General features: G+C 36.9%; 1 protein-coding gene across 1 annotated transcript; it reads left to right on the top strand.

Moving 5' to 3' along the window:
• Positions 1-5,239: 5,239 nt before the first annotated feature.
• Positions 5,240-6,202, top strand: LOC485299 (olfactory receptor 52N1). Its single transcript, XM_038568117.1, has one exon. It carries the CDS (start codon positions 5,240-5,242, stop codon positions 6,200-6,202), a length of 963 nt encoding a protein of 320 aa, XP_038424045.1.
• The last annotated feature ends 18,961 nt before the right edge of the window (positions 6,203-25,163 follow it).

The raw sequence follows: 25,163 nt of genomic DNA, 5'->3' as shown, positions 1-25,163 counted from the left end.
GAAGTGATATAACACAAACTCTCAAAAAGTGGAGGATACACGAATTTAGAATATATTAAGTCAATCGGAAAAGGACAAACAATATATGGTCTCATTCATTTGGGGAATACAAAAATCAGTGAAAGGGAATAAAGGGAAAGGAGAGAAAATGAGTGAAAATATCAATGAGGGTGACAAAATATGAGAGACACCTAACTCTGGGAAATGAACAAGGGGTAGTGGAAAGGGAGGTGGGCGGGGGGGTTGGGGTGACTGGGTGATGGGCACTAAGGGGGGCACCTGGAGGGATGAGCACTGGGTGTTATGCTATATGTTAGCAAATTGAACTCCAATTTAAAAATTAAAAAAAAAAAAGAATATATTTGAGCCAGAGGGAAAATCCTCAATAATTATTTCCAAATTTCAACAACCTTTCTCTGATGGAACATAGGAACTGTCTGGTGTCCATTGCAGTATAAATCTAGAACCATATTGAACTTCCCGGAGTTCCTCAATTCTAGCTTCAAAACTTAGACATGCACGTACTATATGACTCAGCAATTCTACTCCTGGGATATTTGCATAAGAAATTTGAAAATATATGTCTATACAAAGACTTGCCTATGAATGTCAGGAACAGGTTTACTCATAATAGCCCCCAAAAGGAAACAAAAAAAAATATCCAATAATGCAAGTGAGTGAATAAATGAATTATAAATCCATAAAATGATATAAAAGAAGCAAATTAAAAAGAATAAGTCGCCAACACTCACAAAGCTGGAAGCATCACACTCTCTAATTTCAAATTATGTCACAAAACATAGTACTCAAAACAGTATGGGATTGGCATAAAAACAGACTAGACCAATTGGACATAATCAAGAGCCCTAGACCTCCATCTTACAATATTCACAAAAAATGGACTCAAAATGGTTAAAGACTTCAATGCAAGATGTGAAACCATAACACTTCTAGAAGAAAATGTAGGGGACCATCTCCTTGGCTTAAGTCTTGGCAACGATTTTTTGGATATGACACAAAAAGCAAAAATCAAGTGATATTGTATTAAACTAAAAAAATTCTGCACAGCAAAACAAGCAATCAACAAAATGAAAAGACAACCTGAAGGCTGGAAGAAGGTATTTACAAACCATATATCTGGTAAGGGATTAACATCCAAAATATATAAGCAATTTATATAGCTCAGGAAAAAAAGCAAAACCCTCATGATTTTATTTAAAATGTTCAGAGGACTTAAATAGATGTTTTTCAAAGAAGACATACAAATCGACAACAAGAACATAAAAAAAAATACTTAACATCACTAATCCTCAAGGAAATGTGAATTGAAACCACAAGGAGATCATCCTAAATCTGTTAGCATGGCTATTATCAAAAAACAGTGGATAACAAATTTTGGAGAGGATGTGGAGAAAGGGAAATTCTGGTGCACTGTTGGTGGGAATGCAAATTGGTGCAGCCACTGTGGAAAACAGCATAGAGTTCCCTCAAAAAATTACAAATAGAAATACCATATGATCCAGCAATCTCACTTCTAGGTTTATATCTGAAGATATAAAATCATTATCTCAAAGAAATATCTGCACTCTCATGTTCATTGTAGCATTATCACAACAGGCCAGGACATGGAAACAACTAAAGTGTCCAGAGATGAATGAGTGGGTAAAGAAAATGTAGCATATGTATTTGACAGAATATCATTCATATGAAAGAGGGAAATCTTGCCATTTATGATAAGATTATGGCGTTATGCTGAGTGAAGTAGGTCAGGCAGAGAAACACATATTTTATGATCTCACTTATGTGTGGAATCTATGAACATCAAACTCATTGAAACAGTAGAATGGTGGATGCCAGTAGGGAAGGTTAGGGAAATTTGGGAGATGTTGATCAAAGGGTACAAACTTATACAGTTGTAAAATGAAGAAGTTTTAGAGAATCTAATGTACAGGATGATGACTATAGTTAACAATATTGTATCGTATGCTTGAAAGTTGCTATGAGAGTAGAGCTCTAATGTTCTCACCACAATAACAACAATAGAATGGTAACTATATGAGGCTAATCATGTTAAACAATAGTATTGTGGCAAATGTTTTGTATCAAATAATCACATTGTACACCTTAATCTTACACAAACTTACACAATATGTCAATTATATCTCAATAGAGCTGGAAGAAAAACATACCTATAAAAATCTATAGCATATATTCATGATGGTGAGTTATTTGATATTAATCCAGAATTTTCTTCTCAGCAATGAATTACACTCTCCTGAACATCCCAAATGTTTGTATCAAGGTATATGTGTGTGGAGGGTATGGGGGTACACCTGAAAGTCCAAGTGAATTTATCAACCAGCAAGCACAGGCACATTATTATAAATTATTGTATGTTACTATAAGTAGTTAGCCAAATAAGATTTATTCCAAACAAGTGACCTCTTTTTATTTTATAATAACTTTTATTGTTGTACTGCTGTGCTTTTGAGTTATAGTATAAATTCATGTTTTCACATGATTGTTTAGAACCAGGTTTCTCTAGCCCTAGTAGGCTTTAGTACTAGAAGAAACAAAGATGTCCTTGATCACTCCTCCTGTTAAATATTGCACAAGAGGAGTGTTGTAGCTAGTGTCATAAGGAAAGAAAAAAATACCAAAAAAATACAAGAAAGGGGGAATAAAATGTTCATCATTCACAAAGAGATGCTATATATCTAGATAATTCAAAATAATCTATATAAAATGTTAACATTAAAAAGTAAACTTATCAAGAACACTAAATACAAGATCACATATAAAGCTCAATTTTTGTATACCAAGATTATTTAATTTTTCCCTCAAAATATTTTTTCCATACCAATTTTGTGCATGACATTGTTCTAAATTTTGAAAAAGGTAGAAGACAGGGTCTTTCTCCCAAAAAGATTTCATTCTGAAAGTCTAAATTATTTCAGATATACATATGCTTTGTTGTACCTGTAAAAATATTCCCTCAAAAGCCTTAATCTATAATTTGGGAGAAAATAATCCCTAAGACAATTCCCAATGGCTGAGCCAGGGTCCTTAGGACCCAGATATATCTGATTCCTAAGTCTTTTTTTTCTTATGAACACACACAAGAAATCATTCTCCTCTGAGACTATAGTAGAAAGAGATAGTAGCAATTAAGTTTTCCCAGCTCCCAACTTTAGACTATATCACACACCTAACACACACATACATGCACTTGCACACACACACACACACACACACACACACACACACAGACACGCAGAATAGAAAACTTCCCTCCTCCTACCTCCTCATGGTCTCAATATAGGTCTCAGATCCTTCCTGCAGGACCAAAAACATCACATAGACATGAATATGACTTAATCTGTGGATATGTCTTCAGTTCCTTGAAGAACTCCAGTAGCTTTCAGGGTGAGCAGATTTCTGAATTTGGGGTGCATTCTTGTTAAGGGAATGGGTGCAAATTATGAAAGCTGAGCTGAGATGAGACATAACATAGTTGTCAGGTAGGGTTATTCCCCTAACTTTTGAAAAGACACAGTGTACCCTACCATACAGCTGCTTTTACATACTGGCTTATCTGGTCCATTTTCACTTTTGATTAAAACATTAGTGTTTCAGCTATTTAGATATAATCCTTGTGAGGAGTATTCTAAAGAGAGGTAATCAGTCCCACTGGTTATGGAAGTTAAAACGAGTATTTCCAAGATGCAGTGGAAGGAAACAGAAGAGTGATACAGCCTTATTCCATAGTTTTCTGTTTCTGGTCCACTTTTCCTTTCAGGAAATTGGTTTCATCTCATCTCATAGTTATGATATTTGAATTATCTCTCAACTCTAAGCGCTTCTAGATTTCATGTACTCAGCCTTGATCTTTTAAAAAATAAAGATATAAAATTTTATAAAAGACATGAGGAGAGCAGAGCCAAATACCTACAGTCTTAGACTTCCAACAGAGACACCTCTGAAGTGGCAGGGAGGTCACCTCTCATATGTTTAGGAGACACTATAAATTTTGGAGTTTTTTTTTTTTCAGAGACTATTTTCCCTTCAACACCCCTTGATAGGACTACCCTCTTATTTCACTACTCGTACATTTTTTTCCAAATTAGCATATTCCAGCCCCACATAGCCCACTTCATCAGACTTTTCCATCCTATTTGCATCCACCACATGCTCATAACTTTGTTCTTATCTCCTCACAATATACTATCACACCAAATATTATCCTCCTTACTATTTTTAAATGTTTTTGTCAGTTCTTATTCTTCCACAGCTTCCTTTTTTATGGGCTTTAAAAATGTATTGAATATATCCCTTATACTAGAAAAAGTATAAGTTTTGAAAATTATATAGGCTGAGAAATATTCAATTCTATGGCTCCCTAAAACTGTAATACAGAGAGAAAATAAAGTTTTATGTGCTTAAAGTAAATGTCCGTTGTTTTAAAGTGATGAGTATCTCTATTCACATTGGATTAGACTCTAACCTTAGAACAACATTAATGTCTCATAAGTTACTGCATTCTCAGTGATTCTTCACCCACTATTTACAGTGGTAGTGATCCAAAATCAATAATAGGTGACTATTTAATGATATTAATAAGATAATTATTGTTTTACCTTTAAGATCATTCTATGATTTGTAGTTTTCTGAATTTAAGTTTCCTTTAAACCAAAAGGGGAGAAATTTATGCTAAAATTAATGCCTTGAAATCATTGTCATGGTGTCCACTAATAAAACTGATTATTTTAGAAAGGTGAGCTTACAAGAAGCATTGAAAATTGTTAACATTTCAGAATGGAATAGGTATCTCTGACTAAAATGATGAGCCCTTAGCACATGGCAAATATTTAATCAATTCTTGATCATCCAATTGGTCAGTTTGTAACCAGCTTCAGCTGGGAGAATGGACAGCAAATTGTGATAACAAAACCATGATAACCAAACACCCTAGATACATCCAGATCCAGCACATCCACTAAATTCAGTCAGTTTATCTTGTCAATATCTAATGCTTAAGACATGGACCCAATCAGTGGGTCACATAGTCAACATAAAAGTCAACATAAAAGACCATATCTAGTGATTAATCTACAAGAAAAACAAATTTGCCATTATTAGGAACAAAATCCTGCTGGTCAGTTACTCTTTGAACCATTTTTTTTTTCCTGCTTACAGAGCAATTTTGTAACTGATGTACCATGAAATTCCAACAGATGTTATGTCATTCCTAAATGGTACCTACCTAACTCCAGCTTCATTCATCTTAAATGGCATCCCTGGGCTGGAAGAAGTACATTTGTGGATCTCCTTGCCCTTGTGCACCATGTACAGCATTGCCATCACAGGGAACTTTGGCCTCATGTACCTCATTTACTCTGAAGAGACCTTGCACAGACCTATGTACATCTTCCTAGCTCTTCTTTCCTTCACAGATGTGCTCATGTGCACCAGCACTCTTCCCAACACACTCTGCATATTGTGGTTCAACCTCAAGGAGATTGATTTTAAGGCCTGCTTGGCCCAAATGTTCTTTGTGCACACTTTTACAGGGATGGAGTCTGGGGTGCTCATGCTCATGGCTCTGGACCGCTATGTGGCCATCTGCTACCCCCTGCGCTATGCTACTATCCTCACTAATTCAGTCATTGCCAAGGCTGGACTCCTCACTTTTCTTAGAGGTGTAATGCTTGTTATCCCTTTCACTTACCTTACCAAGCGCCTGCCATACTGCAGGGGCAATGTCATACCGCACACCTACTGTGACCACATGTCTGTGGCCAAGGTATCCTGTGGCAATGTTAGGATCAATGCCATCTATGGTTTAATGGTTGCCCTTCTGATTGGGGGCTTTGATATCTTATGCATCACAATTTCCTACACAATGATCCTTCGAGCAGTTGTGAGTCTCTCATCAGCAGATGCTCAGCAGAAGGCCTTCAGCACATGTACTGCCCACATCTGTGCCATTGTCATCACCTATGTCCCAGCCTTCTTCACCTTCTTTACCCACCGGTTTGGGGGACACACCATTCCTCCACACATACACATTATTATGGCTAATCTCTATCTGCTCATGCCTCCCACAATGAACCCTATTGTGTATGGGGTGAAAACCAAGCAGATACGAGAAAGTGTCATTAGATTCTTGCTTAAGGGAAAGGGCAATTCTCATAGCATTTAAGTAGAATCTTTTGAGAAGTTTGATTCTCTTAGCCAGGCTGAAATCACCAAGTCTATAAGGAATTCTCCAAATGAAAACAGATATCTGGCCACAGGAAATACTTCTATGGAACTTTAGTTCTTTTACTTCCTTTAAAGGGTACCACTATGCCCATTAGGCAGACTTTCTCTCCTGAAATTCTGTGTTCTTAAAAGCCTCTTACTCATTGGGGACAATTATTGGACCACTAGGACTGGAGTTCTGAACTTTTTAAAAAATTTAAATCCCTGGCAAAACAGGAGCTGTGTTCATCAATGTCTGTGTTAATTTATTTATCTCAACATTCTTCTGCCAAAACCATTTGGCGTTCATTCTTCTTTCCCAAGTTCTTTTCTCCCACTTACTTTCACAAGTTTATCAACTGTATATCTAGCAGTGTATACATATGTCCACCAGAAAACTTCTAAAAGATGTAAGTTTCAGCATATTCATAATACCCAGAATGTATTACCATTAACATCCAAACTGAATAAATAAGCAATAGTAGCCTATTCAAATAAAATGTTGACTGAAAAAGACCAAGTAATATGCATCGTGTGATTTCATTTAGATAAAGTTCACAAGGTTGCAAAACTAATTTTGGTGTTAGAAATGAAGCTGATGTTTAACTTTGAGAATGAAAGCCTGAGGAATGATTGAATAAAGTATGAGGAGTGTTTCTGAAGTGTGCCACCAATGATTCATTTCTTGACCTGAACAGTAATTACAAAGTGTGTCCACCTGATGATATTTCATGAAGCTATACTTTTATGATGTGTGCCCTTTTTGGCATGCATATTATAGTTCAACAAAATATTTATTTAAAATATGTCTTGAGGGGATCCCTGGGTGGCTCAGTGGTTTAGCACCTGCCTTCGGCCCAGGGCATGATTCTGGGGTCCCGGGATCGAGTCCCATGTTGGGCTCCCTGCGAGGAGCCTGCTTCTCCCTCTGCCTGTGTCTCTGCCTCTCTCTGTGTCTCTCTTATGAATAAATAAATAAAATCTTTATAAAAACTAAAATATGTCTTGAGAAGATTTCCTGATCTCTCTAAACTTGAAGCATTTTCTTTCTCAACTATTGTGCTGTCTATCCATAGCTTATGAAGTATATCTACTTTATTTTCTTTCCAGAGTATATGAAATTTAGTATAAATAACATGTATATTTGTACAAATTGTGATCAAACAACACAGAAAAGATAATCATAAAAAACTCAAAAACCTCCATCTTGAAAATATCTTCTAGTTTCTTTCCAGAGATAGCCTCTTTTTTATTTTATTTTATGTTATTTTATTTTATTTTATTTATTTTACTTTATTTTATTATTTTATTATTTTATTTTAGTTTATTATTTTATTTTATTATTTTATTATTTTATTTTATTTTTTAATAATAAATTTATTTTTTATTGTTGTTCAACTTGCCAACATACAGAATAACACCCAGTGCTCATCCCATCAAGTGCCACCCTCAGTACCCATCACCCATTCACCCCCACCCCCCGCCCTCCTCCCCTTCCACCACCCCTAGTTCGTTTCCCAGAGTTAGGAGTCTTTATGTTTTGTCTCCCTTTCTGATATTTCCTACCCATTTCTTCTCCCTTCCCTTCTATTCCCTTTCACTATTATTTATATTCCCCAAATGAATGAGACCATATAATGTTTGTCCTTCGATTGACTTCACTCAGCATAATAGCCTCTTAAAAATATTGTGTGTGTATGTGTATGGCTTTTTTTCTTTTTGATGATTTCTTCTTTTCCTGCAAGTTATAGTTGAACTTTAATTTGACTACAAACTACCCTGTTATAGACAATAAGGACTGTAACTCAATTACAGTATCTGTCAATGTGTGTGATTTATATACATTGCTGTGTGTGTGTGATTTATGTATGTGTGTGTGGATATGGTGTGTAAATGTATATACATAAATTTGTACATATTTATATATATTCAAATGTATGTGTCTGTAGTTTCTTTCCCTACTACTTCCAACCTCAGTGTTAATCAGATATATTTTTAATTTCCTGTCCTTAAGATCATTACCACTAACGACACAAATATTGATATGAATATTGAGTATGAATATGTACTACTTTACAACCAGATCAGGATTACATTCGCTTCTACATCTGTCCAATGTCACCAATCTTATCTTTACAGAAGACTATTTCCAGCATCAATATTTTTCAGAGATGTCTGATAATGTATTTCACCCATAAAACAATTAAAGGATTTGGGAAAGGGGATAAGCAGACAATTAGAAAATGCCTTTTATAATAGAAAAGAATGAACAATGGCAAAAATGTGTAAAGGAAAGAAAATAGAGCTGCAAAGTCTCACAGAAAGAGAAAAAAATACAAGGCAGTATCAAATATGAAAGAAAAACAAGAAATATAGAAGTTCTGTCCAGGAGGGTAAAAGTCTGACTTCCAAGATTTACATTAAAAGTGGTAACTGTTCAGGCAAAGGCAGAATTTTTCCAAACAACTATAAAATAATATTTTCTATAACAAAATTAAAAATGTGTGCTTAAAAAATATCAAGAAATACCAAAATAGCTAGAATATTGTTTGTAAAAGACTTACACCTGGACATTTACTGTGAAATTAAAGAACATAATTTTAAAACCCTTAAAAATTTCAAGTGGACAACAAACATTAAAATATTTTAAAGATCAATTCATATGTACAGAATTGAAAAGGATTTCTGCCAACAAATATTGATGTTGGAAGATCATAAAAAATAATTACTAGACTACAACTCTGTTCTCAATTTATAATTATGTGAATGGTGAAGTTATTTTAGATATGCAAAAAAATGAAGAAATGAGATCTGCATAACTGTTCTTACAAAGTTATTTGAGTATGTACTCCAGTAAAATACCAAAATAAACCAATATATAATGATACATGGAATTCCTGAGTTAATGGTTTCAGTCTAAGAAAAGGAAAAAAAAAAGTATTCCTGCCACTCTGAATGAAGATTGAAGATGAGAATAATTGCTCGTAGACCAACTTTTAATGATTATTCTTGTGTTCAGTAATTTATTTTTATTACATTACTGGAAACTTAACCATTATTACCACAACCTATCTCGAGGGCAGTTTAAGTAGATCAGTTCTAAAGATCATTGTAGTTCCTTTTGAGATTTCTTATACATTCCCTCTCTCTCTCTCTATCTCTCTCTCTCCTGGACAAGACTAAGTATCATTTATTTAGACACAACTAGGATTTTATTTATTCTGGATGCTTTACATGAGTTATCTCTAATTTTGAATGAATTCTGCAGATTATCATTATTCATTTAATTTTTTAAAGGAGATTGAGAGTTGGATGGGTTCATTAATTTGCCCTAGGCTACAATGATTTTCAGGTAGAGATCTGGGATTTGAACCCAGAAAATCCATGTTGTTTCTTTTTTCAAATGTTATTTTATTGAGGTAAAAACACTTCACTTTTAATTTATACTCTTAAAACATTTTAAGTGTACAATACATTTTGTTGACTATATGTACAATGTTGTATTGCAGATATCCAGAGCATATTCATCTTGCTTAACTGAAACTTTATGATTTTTATTTAGTAATTTTCTCGTCTCTCTGTTCCTGGAAACAACCATTCCACTCTTTATTCTTATGATTTTTACTATATCAGATACCTCATATAAATGGAATCATGCAGTATTTGTTGTTCTGTGATTGTTTTCACTCAGCATAATGTCTTCACATTCATCCGTGTTACTGTAAAATATTGTTATCTATAACACTATGTTGTGTATATTGCAAAATGTTCTTCTTTATACACACACACACACACACACACACCACATTTTCTTTATCTGTTCAATGGACATTTAGGTTGTTTCCACATTTTGGTTATAATGAATAATGATATAGTGAACTTGGGAATGCTGGTATCCCTTTGACATCGTTATTTCAGTTCTTTTGGATAAACATCAGAAGCAGGATTGCTGAAATATATGGTGGCTCCATTTAAAAATTTTTGAGAAACATCTATATTTTTCCATAATTGCTGAAATATTTTGCATTCCTAGCAACAGCACACAAATATTTTAATACCTTTACATTTTTGCCAGCAACATTTTCCTCTTGTTTCTTCAATTAACAGCTATTCTGAGAGATATCAGATGACATCTCATTGTGGTTTTGATTTGTATTTCCCTGATGATCTGATGATTAATGATATGGGGCATCTTTTCATATACCTTTTAGCCATTTGTATGTCTTCTTTGAAGAAATGTCTGTTAAAGACCTTTGCCCATTTTCTCATTTTTGGTTCAAATTGAGTTGAGTAGGAGTTCCTTGCATATTTTGAATATTAGCCTACAGATTGCAAGTATCTTCTCCTATCCTGTAGATTGCTTTTTCACTCTGTTGATTGCATCCTTTCATTCATTAACATCTTTCCATCTTATCTCTTCCAAGGATGAAATCTTATTTCTTTCAAAGGTTGAAATCTTTCATCCATTACTAATCACTCCTCTTTCTTGCTTTTCTTAAATATATTTTGCTATTAGTATCTCCTTGCAATATGATAGGTGGAATGTCAGAAGGAAGACAACACTCTCTTTTGTTTTAACACATAATCACATAGTTTTTTAAATATATTTTTTCTTTATTTGTGACAGAAACAGAGAGAGAGAGAGACAGAAAGAGAGAGACAGAGAGACAGAGAGACAGAGGGAGAAGCAGACTCCTCACAAGGAGCCCTATGCAGGACTCCATCCCAGATCCCAGAATCACACCCTGAGCTGAAGACAGATGCTCAACTGCTGAGGCACCAGGCGTCCCAATAATCACATCTTTATTACATTTTCTTGAGAAAGACTGTCTTATATAAATTTTATAAGTTATTAGAATATATTCACTTAAGTTAATGTGTAAGTCACTGAGAATTAATTTGTTCTTTTTTTAAAAAAAATTATTTTTGAGATGTAAGTGATATATAAAATTGTACAAGTTTAAGGTGTTACAACGTGTTGATTTTATACCTTTATATGTTGTAATATGATTATCACTAAAGTGTTCACTAACACCTCTGTTACCTCACGTAATTATCATTACTTTATGTGGTAATACTTAAGATCCATTCTCTCAGTAAGTTTGAAGTTTAGAGTACAGTACTGTTATCTATAATCACTATGCTGTGTATTAGATCTCCAGGATTTATTAATTAGTCAAACAACATATGCCAAATTTTGCACTCCCCTACCCTCTGGTAAGCATCATTCTACTCTGCTTTTATGAGTTTGACTATTTTAGATTCCACATATAAAATCATACAGTATTTGTCTTTCTTTGATTTGTCTTACTTAGCATAATGCCCTCAAGGCCCATTCATGTTGTCACAAATGGCAAGATTTCTTTTTTTTTTTCTTATGGCTGAATGATATTCCATCATGTATATATAAATACACCATTCAGTGTTGAAATAGCCTGTGAATTAGGATCCTGATATTTTTAAAGGTTTATTTGTTCATGAGCGACACAGACAGGCAGAGACATAGGCAGAGGGAGAAGCAGGCTCCCTATGGGGAACCACATGTGGGACTTGATCCCAGGACCCCGGGATCATGACCTGAGCCAAAGGCAGACACTTAACCACTGAGCCACCAGGAATCCTAGGATCCTGATTTTTAAAAATTACATACACAGGAAATAAAGAACCACTAAATCATAGTAGCGTGTATTTCTTAGTGTCAGAAGTATACGTTATTTATAAAGGTTTTAATTGTTACATTTTTCTCATTTTAAACTAAGAAGTGTAGTATTTTAGAAATTTGAGTAACAAAGCACTAAACACTTATTTTATTATTTTATTTTTACTCATTAGGAAATTTTATTATTATTATTATTTTTTTTAATTTATTTTTTTATTGGTGTTCAATTTACTATCATACAGAATAACACCCAGTGCCCGTCACCCATTCACTCCCACCCCCCGCCCTCCTCCCCTTCTACCACCCCTAGTTCGTTTCCCAGAGTTAGCAGTCTTTATGTTCTGTCTCCCTTTCTGATATTTCCCACACATTTCTTCTCCCTTCCCTTATTTTCCCTTTCACTATTATTTATATTCCCCAAATGAATGAGAACATATAATGTTTGTCCTTCTCCGACTGACTTACTTCACTCAGCATAATACCCTCCAGTTCCATCCACGTTGAAGCAAATGGTGGGTATTTGTCATTTCTAATAGCTGAGTAATATTCCATTGTATACATAAACCACATCTTCTTTATCCATTCATCTTTCGTTGGACACCGAGGCTCCTTCCACAGTTTGGCTATCGTGGCCATTGCTGCTAGAAACATCGGGGTGCAGGTGTCCCGGCGTTTCATTGCATTTGTATCTTTGGGGTAAATCCCCAACAGTGCAATTGCTGGGTCATAGGGCAGGTATATTTTTAACTGTTTGAGGAACCTCCACACAGTTTTCCAGAGTGGCTGCACCAGTTCACATTCCCACCAACAGTGTAAGAGGGTTCCCTTTTCTCCGCATCCTCTCCAACATTTGTTGTTTCCTGCCTTGTTAATTTTCCCCATTCTCACTGGTGTGAGGTGGTATCTCATTGTGGTTTTGATTTGTATTTCCCTGATGGCAAGTGATGCAGAGCATTTTCTCATATGCATGTTGGCCATGTCTATGTCTTCCTCTGTGAGATTTCTGTTCATGTCTTTTGCCCATTTCATGATTGGATTGTTTGTTTCTTTGGTGTTGAGTTTAATAAGTTCTTTATAGATCTTGGAAACTAGCCCTTTATCTGATATGTCATTTGCAAATATATTCTCCCATTCTGTAGGTTGTCTTTGAGTTTTGTTGACTGTATCCTTTGCTGTGCAAAAGCTTCTTATCTTGATGAAGTCCAATAGTTCATTTTTGCTTTTGTTTCTTTTGCCTTCGTGGATGTATCTTGCAAGAAGTTACTATGGCCGAGTTCAAAAAGGGTGTTGCCTGTGTTCTTCTCTAGGATTTTGATGGACTCTTGTCTCACATTTAGATCTTTCATCCATTTTGAGTTTATCTTTGTGTATGGTGAAAGAGAGTGGTCTAGTTTCATTCTTCTGCATGTGGATGTCCAATTTTCCCAGCACCATTTATTGAAGAGACTGTCTTTCTTCCAATGGATAGTCTTTCCTCCTTTATCGAATATTAGTTGCCCATAAAGTTCAGGGTCCACTTCTGGATTCTCTATTCTGTTCCACTGATCTATGTGTCTGTTTTTGTGCCAGTACCACACTGTCTTGATGACCACAGCTTTGTAGTACAACCTGAAATCTGGCATTGTGATGCCCCCAGATATGGTTTTCTTTTTTAAAATTCCCCTGGCTATTCGGGGTCTTTTCTGATTCCACACAAATCTTTTTTTTTTTTTTAATTTTTTTATTTATTTACTTATGATAGTCACAGAGAGAGAGAGAGAGAGAGAGAGAGAGAGAGAGAGGCAGAGACACAGGCAGAGGGAGAAGCAGGCTCCATGCATCGGGAGCCTGATATGGGATTCGATCCCGGGTCTCCAGGATCGCGCCCCGGGCCAAAGGCAGGCGCCAAACCGCTGCGCCACCCAGGGATCCCTCCACACAAATCTTAAAATAATTTGTTCTAACTCTCTGAAGAAAGTCCATGGTATTTTGATAGGGATTGCATTAAACGTGTATATTGCCCTGGGTAACATTGACATTTTCACAATATTAATTCTGCCAATCCATGAGCATGGAATATTTTTCCATCTCTTTGTGTCTTCCTCAATTTCTTTCAGAAGTGTTCTATAGTTTTGAGGGTATAGATCCTTTACATCTTTGGTGAGGTTTATTCCTAGGTATCTTATGCTTTTGGGTGCAATTGTAAATGGGATTGACTCCTTAATTTCTCTTTCTTCAGTCTCATTGTTAGTGTATAGAAATGCCACTGACTTCTGGGCATTGATTTTGTATCCTGCCACGCTACCGAATTGCTGTATGAGTTCTAGCAATCTTGGGGTGGAGACTTTTGGGTTTTCTATGTAGAGTATCATGTCATCGGCGAAGAGGGAGAGTTTGACTTCTTCTTTGCCAATTTGAATGCCTTTAATGTCTTTTTGTTGTCTGATTGCTGAGGCTAGGACTTCCAGTACTATGTTGAATAGCAGTGGTGAGAGTGGACATCCCTGTCTTGTTCCTGATCTTAGGGGAAAGGCTCCCAGTGCTTCCCCATTGAGAATGATATTTGCTGTGGGCTTTTCGTAGATGGCTTTTAAGATGTCGAGGAATGTTCCCTCTATCCCTACACTCTGAAGAGTTTTGATCAGGAATGGATGCTGTATTTTGTCAAATGCTTTCTCTGCGTCCAATGAGAGGATCATATGGTTCTTGGTTTTTCTCTTGCTGATATGATGAATCACATTGATTGTTTTACGGGTGTTGAACCAGCCTTGTGTCCCAGGGATAAATCCTACTTGGTCATGGTGAATAATTTTCTTAATGTACTGTTGGATCCTATTGGCCAGTATCTTGTTGAGAATTTTTGCATCCATGTTCATCAGGGATATTGGTCTGTAATTCTCCTTTTTGGCGGGGTCTTTGTCTGGCTTTGGAATTAAGGTGATGCTGGCTTCATAGAACGAATTTGGAAGTACTCCATCTCTTTCTATCTTTCCAAACAGCTTTAGGAGAATAGGTATGATTTCTTCTTTAAACGTTTGATAAAATTCTCCTGGGAAGCCATCTGGCCCTGGACTCTTGTGTCTTGGGAGGTTTTTGATGACTGCTTCAATTTCCTCCCTGGTTATTGGCCTGTTCAGGTTTTCTATTTCTTCCTGTTCCAGTTTTGGTAGTTTGTGGGTTTCCAGGAATGCGTCCATTTCTTCTAGATTGCCTAATTTATTGGCGTATAGCTGTTCATAATATGTTTTTAAAATCGTTTGTATTTCCTTGGTGTTGGTAGTGATCTCTCCTTTCTCATTCATGATTTTATTAATTTGAGTCTTCTCTCTCTTCTTTTTAATAAGGCTGGCTAATGGTTTATCTATCTTATTAATTCTTTCAAAGAACCAACTCCTGGTTCTGTTGATCTGTTCCACAGTTCTTCTGGTCTCGATTTCGTTGAGTTCTGCTCGAATCTTTATTAACTCCCTTCTTCTCTTGGGTGTAGGATCTATTTGCTGTTTTTTCTCTAGCTCCTTTATGTGTAAGGTTAGCTTTTGTATTTGAGTTCTTTCCAGTTTTTGAATGGATGCTTGTATTGTGATGTATTTCCCCCTTAGGACTGCTTTTGCTGCATCCCAAAGATTTTGAACGGTTGTATCTTCATTCTCATTAATTTCCATGAATCTTTTTAATTCTTCCTTAATTTCCTGGTTGACCCTTTTATCTTTTAGCAGGATGGTCCTTAACCTCCATGTGTTTGAGGTCCTTCCAAACTTCTTGTTGTGATTTAGTTCTAATTTCAAGGCATTATGGTCCGAGAATATGCAGGGGACAATCCCAATCTTTTGGTATCGGTTCAGACGCGATTTGTGACCCAATATGTGGTCTATTCTGGAGAAAGTTCCATGTGCGCTTGAGAAGAATGTATATTCAGTTGAGTTTGGATGTAAAGTTCTGTAGATATCTGTGAAATCCATCTGGTCCAGTGTATCATTTAAAGCTCTCGTTTCTTTGGAGATGTTTTGCTTAGAAGACCTATCGAGTATAGAAAGAGCTAGATTGAAGTCACCAAGTATAAGTGTATTATTATCTAAGTATTTCTTCACTTTGGTTAATAATTGATTGATATATTTGGCAGCTCCCACATTCGGAGCATATATATTGAGGATTGTTAAGTCCTCTTGTTGAATAGATCCTTTAAGTATGATATAGTGTCCCTCTTCATCTCTCACTACAGTCTTTGGGGTAAATTTTAGTTTATCTGATATAAGGATGGCTACCCCTGCTTTCTTTTGAGGACCATTCGAATGGTAAATGGTTCTCCAACCTTTTATTTTCAGGCTGTAGGTGTCCTTCTGTCTAAAATGAGTCTCTTGTAGACAGCAAATAGATGGGTCCTGCTTTTTTATCCAGTCTGAAACCCTGCGCCTTTTGATGGGGTCATTAAGCCCATTCACATTCAGAGTTACTATTGAGAGATATGAGTTTAGTGTCATCATGATATCTATTCAGTCTTTGTTTTTGTGGACTGTTCCACTGAACTTCTTCTTAAAGGGGAATTTTAAGAGTCCCCCTTAAAATTTCTTGCAGAGCTGGTTTGGAGGTCACATATTCTTTTAGTTGCTGCCTGTCTTGGAAGCTCTTTATCTCTCCTTCCATTTTGAATGAGAGCCTTGCTGGATAAAGTATTCTTGGTTGCATGTTCTTCTCATTTAGGACCCTGAATATATCCTGCCAGCCCTTTCTGGCCTGCCAGGTCTCTGTGGAGAGGTCTGCTGTTACCCTAATACTCCTCCCCATAAAAGTCAGGGATTTCTTGTCTCTTGCTGCTTTAAGGATCTTCTCCTTATCTTTGGAATTTGCAAGCTTCACAATTAAATGTCGAGGTGTTGAACGGTTTTTATTGATTTTAGGGGGGGATCTCTCTATTTCCTGGATCTGAATGCCTGTTTCCCTTCCCAGATTAGGAAAGTTTTCAGGTAGAATTTGTTCAAATACATATTCTGGCCCTCTGTCCCTTTCGGCGCCCTCGGGAACCCCAATTAAACGTAGGTTTTTCTTCCTCAGGCTGTCGTTTATTTCCCTTAATCTATCTTCATGGTCTTTTAATTGTTTGTCTCTTTTTTCCTCAGTTTCCCTCTTTGCTATCAACTTGTCTTCTATGTCACTCACTCGTTCTTCCACCTCGTTAACCCTCGTCGTTAGGACTTCTAGTTTGGATTGCATCTCATTCAATTGATTTTTAATTTCTGCCTGATTAGCTCTAAATTCTGCAGTCATGAAGTCTCTTGAGTCCTTTATACTTTTTTCTAGAGCCACCAGTAGCTGTATAATAGTGCTTCTGAATTGGCTTTCTGACATTGAATTGTAATCCAGATTTTGTAACTCTGTGGGAGAGAGGACTGTTTCTGATTCTTTCTTTTGAGGTGAGGTTTTCCTTCTAGTCATTTTGCTCAGTGCAGAGTGGCCAAAAGCAAATTGTATTGGGAAAAAGAGAAAAAGAGAGGAGAGAAAGAAGGAAAGAAAAGAGAAAGAGAAAAAAAAAAGGGAAGAAAAGAAAAAAAAAACGAGAAAAAAGAAAAAAAAAGAAGAAAAAGAGAACGAAAAAGAAAGGAGAAAAAAAGGGGGTGGAGGAAGGAAACAAATCAAAAAGCAAAACAAAACAAAAACAAAAACAAAAAAAAAAAAAAAAAAAAAAGAACCACAGGGGAGTATCTTCTGATTCTGTGTTTTTTAAGTCCCTTGGCTTCTCCTGGAAGTTGTCAGTCCAGCTGATCTTCTGGGGGAGGGGCCTGTTGTGCTGATTTTCAGGTGTTAGCAGTTGGGGGAGCTGCTGTGCCCCTGCCTGGTGCAGGGCTCGGTGGGGGTTGTTTACCCCGTGAGGCCGCAGGAGGAACAGCCCTAGTGGCGGGGCAGCTCTGGAAACCTGGATTCAGCCCCCACAGGAACTCCGGAGCTCTCCGTCTGCAGGGCCTGGAGGCTCCGGGGCGGGGCCGCTGATCTGCTCAGCTGGGGCAGGAGCGTCCTTGCTGTCCTGGGCCCTCCTGGCCTCTGCCTGTCCCGGGGGAGGCCGGATCCTGGGCTGTGTCCCGGCGCCCTGTGCTCCGGAGCCTGCGCTGGTGGATTCGCGCTCCCGGGCCGCGCAGCCCCCTCCGCGGAGCCGCCGCCCGAGCCCCTCCGAGCTGCTCCTGGAACCGCGCAGCCCCCTCCGCACGGAGCCTCTTCCTCTGCTCGAGCCCCTCCAGCTGCTCCGGGTCCCGCGGTGCGCGCTGCAGCCCTTAGGGAGCTCGGCGCACTCTCCCGGGGCGCAGGTGTCTGTTACTGTCCCCGGGAGCCCGAGGGCATCCTCGCCCTCCTGGGTCCTGCTCCAACTCCCCACGAGCCCCTTTCCGCCCGGGAAGGTCGGTGCAGCTCCTGCTCCTCCGGGACGGGGCTCTCCTGTCCTGGGGACACTCGCCCCGGCCTCAGCCCTGCTCCTCGCGGGGCCCCTCCCCCTTGGAGGCCTTTGTTCCTTTATTTCTTTTTCCCCGTCTTCCTACCTTGATAGAAGCGCGAACTCTTCTCACTGTAGCATTCCAGCTGGTCTCTCTTTAAATCTCAGGCCGAATTCATAGATTTTCAGGATAATTTGAAGGTTTTCTAGGTAGTTTGGTGGAGACAGGTGATTTGGAGACCCTACTCCTCCGCCATCTTGCTCCTCCCCCCTTATTATTATTTTTTAAAGTATGTCTTGAAGCCAGCTTTCAATTAGCTTCGTTCTTTTTTTTATTGGAGTTCAATTTGCCAACATATAGCATAACACCCAGTGCTCATCCCGCCAAGCGCCCCCCTCAGTGCCCATCACCCGGTCACCCCAACCCCCCGCCCACCTCCCTTTCCACTACCCCTTGTTCATTTTCCAGAGTTAGGTGTCTCTCATGTTTTGTCACCATCACTGGTATTTTCACTCATTTCCTCTCCTTTCTGCTTTATTCCCTTTCACTATTTTTTATATTCTCCAATGAATGACACCCTATGTTTGTCCTTCTCCGATTGACTTACTTCACTCAGCATAATACCCTCCAGTTCCATCCACATCGAAGCAAACGGTGGATATTTGTCGTTTCTAATGGTTGAGTAATATTCCATTGTATACATAGACCACATTTTCTTTATCCATTCATCTTTGATGGGAACTGAGGCTCCTTCCACAGCTATTGTGGACATTGCTGCTAGAAACATCGGGGTGCAGGTGTCCCGGCGTTTCATTGCATCTGAATCTTTGGGGTAAATCCCCAGCAGTGCAATTGCTGGGTCGTAGGGCAGGTCTATTTTTAACTCTTTGAGGAACCTCCACACAGTTTTCCAGAGTGGCTGCACCAGTTCACATTCCCACCAACAGTGCAAGAGGGTTCCCTTTTCTCCACATCCTCTCCAACATTTGTTGTTTCCTGTCTTGTTAATTTTTACCATTCTCACTGGTGTGAGGTGGTATCTCATTGTGTTTTAATTTGTATTACCCTGATGGAAAGTGAGGCGGAACATTTTCTCATGTGCTTGCTGGCCATGTGAATGTCTTCTTTGGTGAAATTTCTGTTTATATATTCTGCCCATTTCATGATTGGATTTTGAGAATCCCTACTCTTCTGCCATCTCGCCACCTCCCAGCAGGTAAGTATATTTAAATAGGTAAATATAGACAACCATTTGGTATAGACAACCATTTGATATTGTTGCTGTTTTTTCTAAAGGCAAGTGAGTAAATATTTGAGTTTCTGTGCACGTTGACTGTTTATGCACAAGGTAAACCTAAAAAAACCAGAGCACAGGCACAGAAAGGTCTTACTCTCATTGCCAAAGCATTCATTGCCTGATGTATGTTGGGTGCTTAATGGAAAATTTAAAAATGTAACATACAGAATTGCTTAAATTATATATTCCATAGTTTGAAATATTCATGCTTGAAATATTCAGTGATAATACCATATATCACCAAAAAATTGAATTTGATATTTCAAGGAAAACATTTGAATACAATAACAACAGCAAAAAAGTTGAAACAGTCTCAAAGAATCTAGAACTTTCTTTTCTGGATCTAGATTTTTCCTGATATTCTTTTCCAGAGGATCATGGAGAGGATTCTTCAGGTTCTGGATAGGATTTTATTTTGTATTCCAGACCCTGAATTCCTAAAAGCAACAACAACAACAACAACAACAACAAAACACTTCACATTGGCCATTTCTAGGGAAGCATAGAATGGAAGGAAGAAGAAAGTGAAAAAGTCAGGCTTCTTGGCCTTCCTACATCCTAGGCAGTATTTGATTCATCCAGATTTTTCTAGGGGTTTGCTGGGATCAAGTGATGATACCAAGCAGGCCATTTTCTCTTTTAAACAGCCAGAAGCAACAATGGGTGCTACATACACTTTGTGTCAAATGGCTGCCCAGTGTGGGATGAGGGAACACAGAGGCAGCAGTGATAGTGTTAATCACTGTACTGTCCATCAGATTCTGGAGTCTTAGGCACCTGGGCCAGTTAATGAAGTCTATATCATCAAGGAGAGAAAAGAAATTATGACTGATGTGTGGTTGTTTGGTACAGTATATATGGTGTAGTATGCTTTTGGTAGTAGAGTGTGTTGCTTTGTTTCTTCAAAAGGCTCACAGAAGATTGAATGAAGACCTTGAGGTGGTTTTCTCTTCCTGTACCATTGTAATTATTGTACTTTCAATCCTTTTCTATATTCTGTCTGCTTATTAATCCCCCAGAATCATAGGCAGAATAAAGAGGTAGGGGAGTTCCAAGCTAAGTCTGAATGGTACTTATAATCAAATTACCTCCCTCTTTGAAAGATAAAGTATGGATCAACCCACACAACCCTGTTCTTTATCTTAAAGATAGCTGGAGTACTGGGCAGGGAAAATGATAAGAAGCAAGAGCTGTAGACATCTCAAGTTAGAAACATGAAACCTCATATTCTTCAAGAGAAACAAACAAACAAACACAAAAACAAATAAGTGAGAAAAAAAACTCACTGATGTACTCCTTGTTATCCTTATAAAGGATTTGGCTTTAATGGAACAGATGAAAAGTGTGAGGTAGAGAAACTTGGTTTTCACTCTGAATTAATCACTAATACCTTTGGAAGCAAATATACATCCAGGACCTGTTGGAATTTAGTGACAGTAGCTTACCCTGGACTCCAGGATGCACAGGCTTCTTTAAAGGAAGAAACAAACCAGATGAATATAGTGCAGGGAGAAAAAGAGAGGCAGACCAGAAAATAGGCTCCTAACTATAGAAAATCAACTGAGGGTTGCTGGAAGGGAGGTGGGTGGGGGTTGGGTTAAAAGGGTGATAGTTATCAAGGAAGGTCTTTGTGATGAGCACTGGTTATTGTATATAAATGATGAATCACTTAATTTTAAACCTGATAGTAATATTACACTGTATGCTAACCAGAATTTAAATAAAAACTTGAAAAAGACAAAATCAATCAATCAAGGAAAGAAGGAACATTCTCATGCAATATTCAAAGACTTATCAAGATAAGTACAGGACAAAAATTTGCAAATAAGGAAAAGAAATTGAGCAAAGTCACATAAATTTGAAGTATATGTAGGATTTGGGGATTGAGATGTGGGCTATCAAAGTCTAAGCATGAAAAACTAGGATACAAGGACCATATAATTTATTGTCCAAAGCAGGACCACTTTTGCTTTGGGTGCTTAAGGATTGTAAAGAAATAAAATGGAAAGACAGAATAAAACCTAAATTTTATCTTATTAAATGTCATACCAAGAAATTTGAGCCCCACCATCAAACTGATGGGAAAACATTGAAGATTGTTTAGCCATGGATTAAAATGTCTTCAAAATTAGCTATAGGACAAATTTGAATTGAAAAATACAAGAGGCAAAACAAGAAATAGGTGGATATTCTAGGTGGTCTTTCAAAGACAGTAAGAGTGGTGTTAGGAAGGGCCAGTATTAGAAATATTTCTGGATTAAAAAAATAGAAGTCTTGTCTTGTCTGAGAATAGAAGACAAGTAATAGGTAATAGACTTGCTGAAGTGACCTGGATAGAGTAATAATTAAAGCACTTTGAGCTATGAACCCTGAGGGCTTCAAGACCATCTTGGAGAACCTAGGAAGTCACAAAAATTTTCACAGTAATATTAAACTATTATTTGGTTTTTCAGTTTCATCCTTTTACCTTTAGAATGAGTTTTTCAGAGTCCACATTGTAAAATAAACTATACCAACATTTGGAAGATCCGTATAACTCAGAGGTCAATATTTCTAAATAACAAATGATTGGTGTTATAAGATGATGAATGTGTAAAGATTGATTCCAATGCATGGGTAGACCAATTTTTTGCATTTATTTCACATTTTTTAGGATAGTTGACACACGAAGTTTATAATTGTACTACGCTCACCACAATCACAACTGCCATCTGTCACCATACAACATTATTACAATATCATGACTGTATTACTTATGCTGTTTGTTTGTACTCTTTGTACTTATAGATCTGATTCTGGTTTTTGTTTGTTTATTCATTTGTTTTTATTAACTTTTTTATTTTAATTCCAGTATAGTTAACATACAGAGTTACATTATTTTCAGGTGTGCAATATAGTGATTCAACAATTCTATACATTACTCAGTACTCACTACGATAATTGTAGACTTTAATCCTCATCACCTATTTCACTGGTTCCTCTACTCACTCCACCTTTGTTTATTCATTTGTTTTTTAGATTCCACGTATGAGTGCAATCATATGGTAATTGTCTTTTTCAGTCTGACTTAATTCACCTACCGTAATACTCTTTAGGTCCACCCATGTTATTGATTGCAAATGGCACAATCTCATCCTTTTTTATGGCTGTGTAATATACTATCACACACACACACACACACACACACACACACACACTCCCCTTCCTCACCCCTTTGTCTATCAATGGGCACTTAGATTGCTAACCTTATCTTGGCTATTGTCACTAATGCTGCAATAAGCAGAGGGGTGTGTGTATCCTTTCAAATTAGTTTTTTCATTTTCACGGGGTAAATGCCCAGTGATTAATGGGTCATATGCTAATTCTATTTTTAGATTTTTTTAAAGAAATTCATAATATTTTCCACAGAGACTATACCAATTTACATCCCCCCACAGTGTATGAGGGTTGTTATCTCTGTACATCTTCACTGACACTTGTTATTTCTTGTCTTTTTTATTTCAGCCACCTGACAAGTGTGAGGTGATATCTCATTGTGGTTTTGATTTGCACTTCCTTGATGGTTAGTGATGGTGAGCATCTTTTCGTGTGTTCTTTGGCTATCTGTATGCCTTCTTTGGAAAAAATTTTATTCGGGTCCCATACCCATTTTTTAAATGATGTATTTATTCATTCATGAGAGAGAGAGGCAGAGACTTAGGCAGAAGGCAAAGCAGGCTCCATGCAAGGACCCCTAGGTGGGACTCGGATCCCAGAATCACGCCCTGAGCTGAAGGCAGATGCTCAACCGCTAGGTGTCCCCCATGCCCATTTTTTAATGGTATTGAATTGTGTAAGTTGTTTATATAGTTCAAATATTAACCTTATTGGATATGTCATTTTCAAATATCTTCTCCCATTCAGTAGGTTGCCTTTTTGTTTTGTTGTTTCCTTCACTGTGCAAATGGAAAAGCTTTTTATTTTGGTGTAGTCCCAATACTTTATTTTTGCTCTTGTTTCTCTCGATTGAAGAGATATGTCTAGAAAAATGTTGTTAAGACCAATGTCAGAGAAATTATTGTTGGTATTCTCTTCTAGGATCTTAATGGTTTCAGGTGTCACATTTAGGTATTTAGTCCATTTTGAGTTCATTTTTGTGTATGAACTCGGCGTAAGCAAGTGGCCCATTTTCACTCTTTTGTATGTAGCTGACCAGTTTTCCCAGCACTGTTTACTGAAGAGATTGAATTTCCCCATTGTATATTATTGCCTCCTTTGTCATAGATTAACTGACCATATAAGCATGAGTTTATTTCTTGGCTCTCTATTTTGTTCTTTGGATCTATGTGTCTGTCTTTGTGTCAGTACCATATTTTGATTAATCAGGTTTGTGGTATATCTTGATATCTCATATTGTGAGACCTCTAGTTTTGTTTTTCTTTCTGAAGAGTGTTTTGGCTATTCAGGATCTTTTGAAGTTCTGTACAAATTTTAGGATTGTTATAGTTTTGTGAAAAATGTTGTTGGCATTTTGATAGGAATTACATTGAATTTGTTGATTGTTTTGGGTAGTATGGACATTGTAACAATATTCATGTTTCCAATTCATGAGCATGGAATGTCTTTCCATTTCTTTGTGTCATCTTCAATTTTTTTCCTCACAAGGTTTCTTAGTTTTCAGAGTACAGATTTTCATCTCTAAGGTTAAATTTATTTGTAGGTATTTTATTGTTTTTGGTGCTATTTTAAATGTTATTTTTTTTATTTCTCTTTCTGATAATTTGTTACTAGGGTATAGAAATGCTACCAATTTCTAGGGATTGATTTTGTACTCTATAATTTTACTGAATTAATTTATTATTTCTAGTGGCATTTTCCTGGAATGTTTAGAACTTTCCATGTATAATATCATGCCATCTGCAAATAGTGACAATTTAACTTCTTTTCTAATACGGATGTCTCTTATAGACCAATGGGTTTTAATGCAACAGAGTACCAAAGTTCATGGATAAGTTTCAGTTATTACATTGCAACTAATCTTTAGAAAACTACCGTTGTTGATTTGAGATGTAGTATCAAAGAGGAATATCCACAATTAACTGAAAAAGGTATTAAAATCTCAACTCCTCCCTCTTACAAATATATATCTATGCAAAGTCATACTTTCTCCATAAATATCAAACAAAAAACTTATTTCAGGAGGTTGCATGCAGAAATAGATATGAGAATCTAGTTGTCTATTAAGCCAGGGGTTAAAATACATGCAAAAATATAAAATAATATGACCCTTCTTACTACTTTTGTTTTTAAAAATATATTATTTTTCATAAATAGTTTTGTGGTAATAGTTTTATTTCTATTTAAAAATTAATATGTAAAATGCAAAAATTTTTGTTTTAATTTTGAACGTATATAATATTTGTGGATGTGAACCATAAAAACGAAAGCACTTTAGAATTTAGTAAGATTTAATAGTGTAAATTGAATAGTAAGACCAATAATTTTAAGAATTGCTGATCTAATACATACGAGTAAATTCAGCTATGTCAACCATTTCTATGAGGTCTTTATTGTCATGCATCTCTTTAAA

This window comes from Canis lupus, chromosome 21 (assembly GCF_011100685.1).
Source record: "Canis lupus familiaris isolate Mischka breed German Shepherd chromosome 21, alternate assembly UU_Cfam_GSD_1.0, whole genome shotgun sequence".
Lineage (NCBI taxonomy): Eukaryota > Metazoa > Chordata > Mammalia > Carnivora > Canidae > Canis > Canis lupus.
The sequence above is the reverse complement of the archived record's forward strand: the minus strand, read 5'-3'. Positions and strand labels throughout refer to the sequence as shown.

Excerpts from the sequence above, each read along its gene's own strand:
- LOC485299 (XM_038568117.1), top strand. The coding sequence starts at position 5,240 with ATGTCATTCCTAAATGGTACCTACCTAACTCCAGCTTCATTCATCTTA.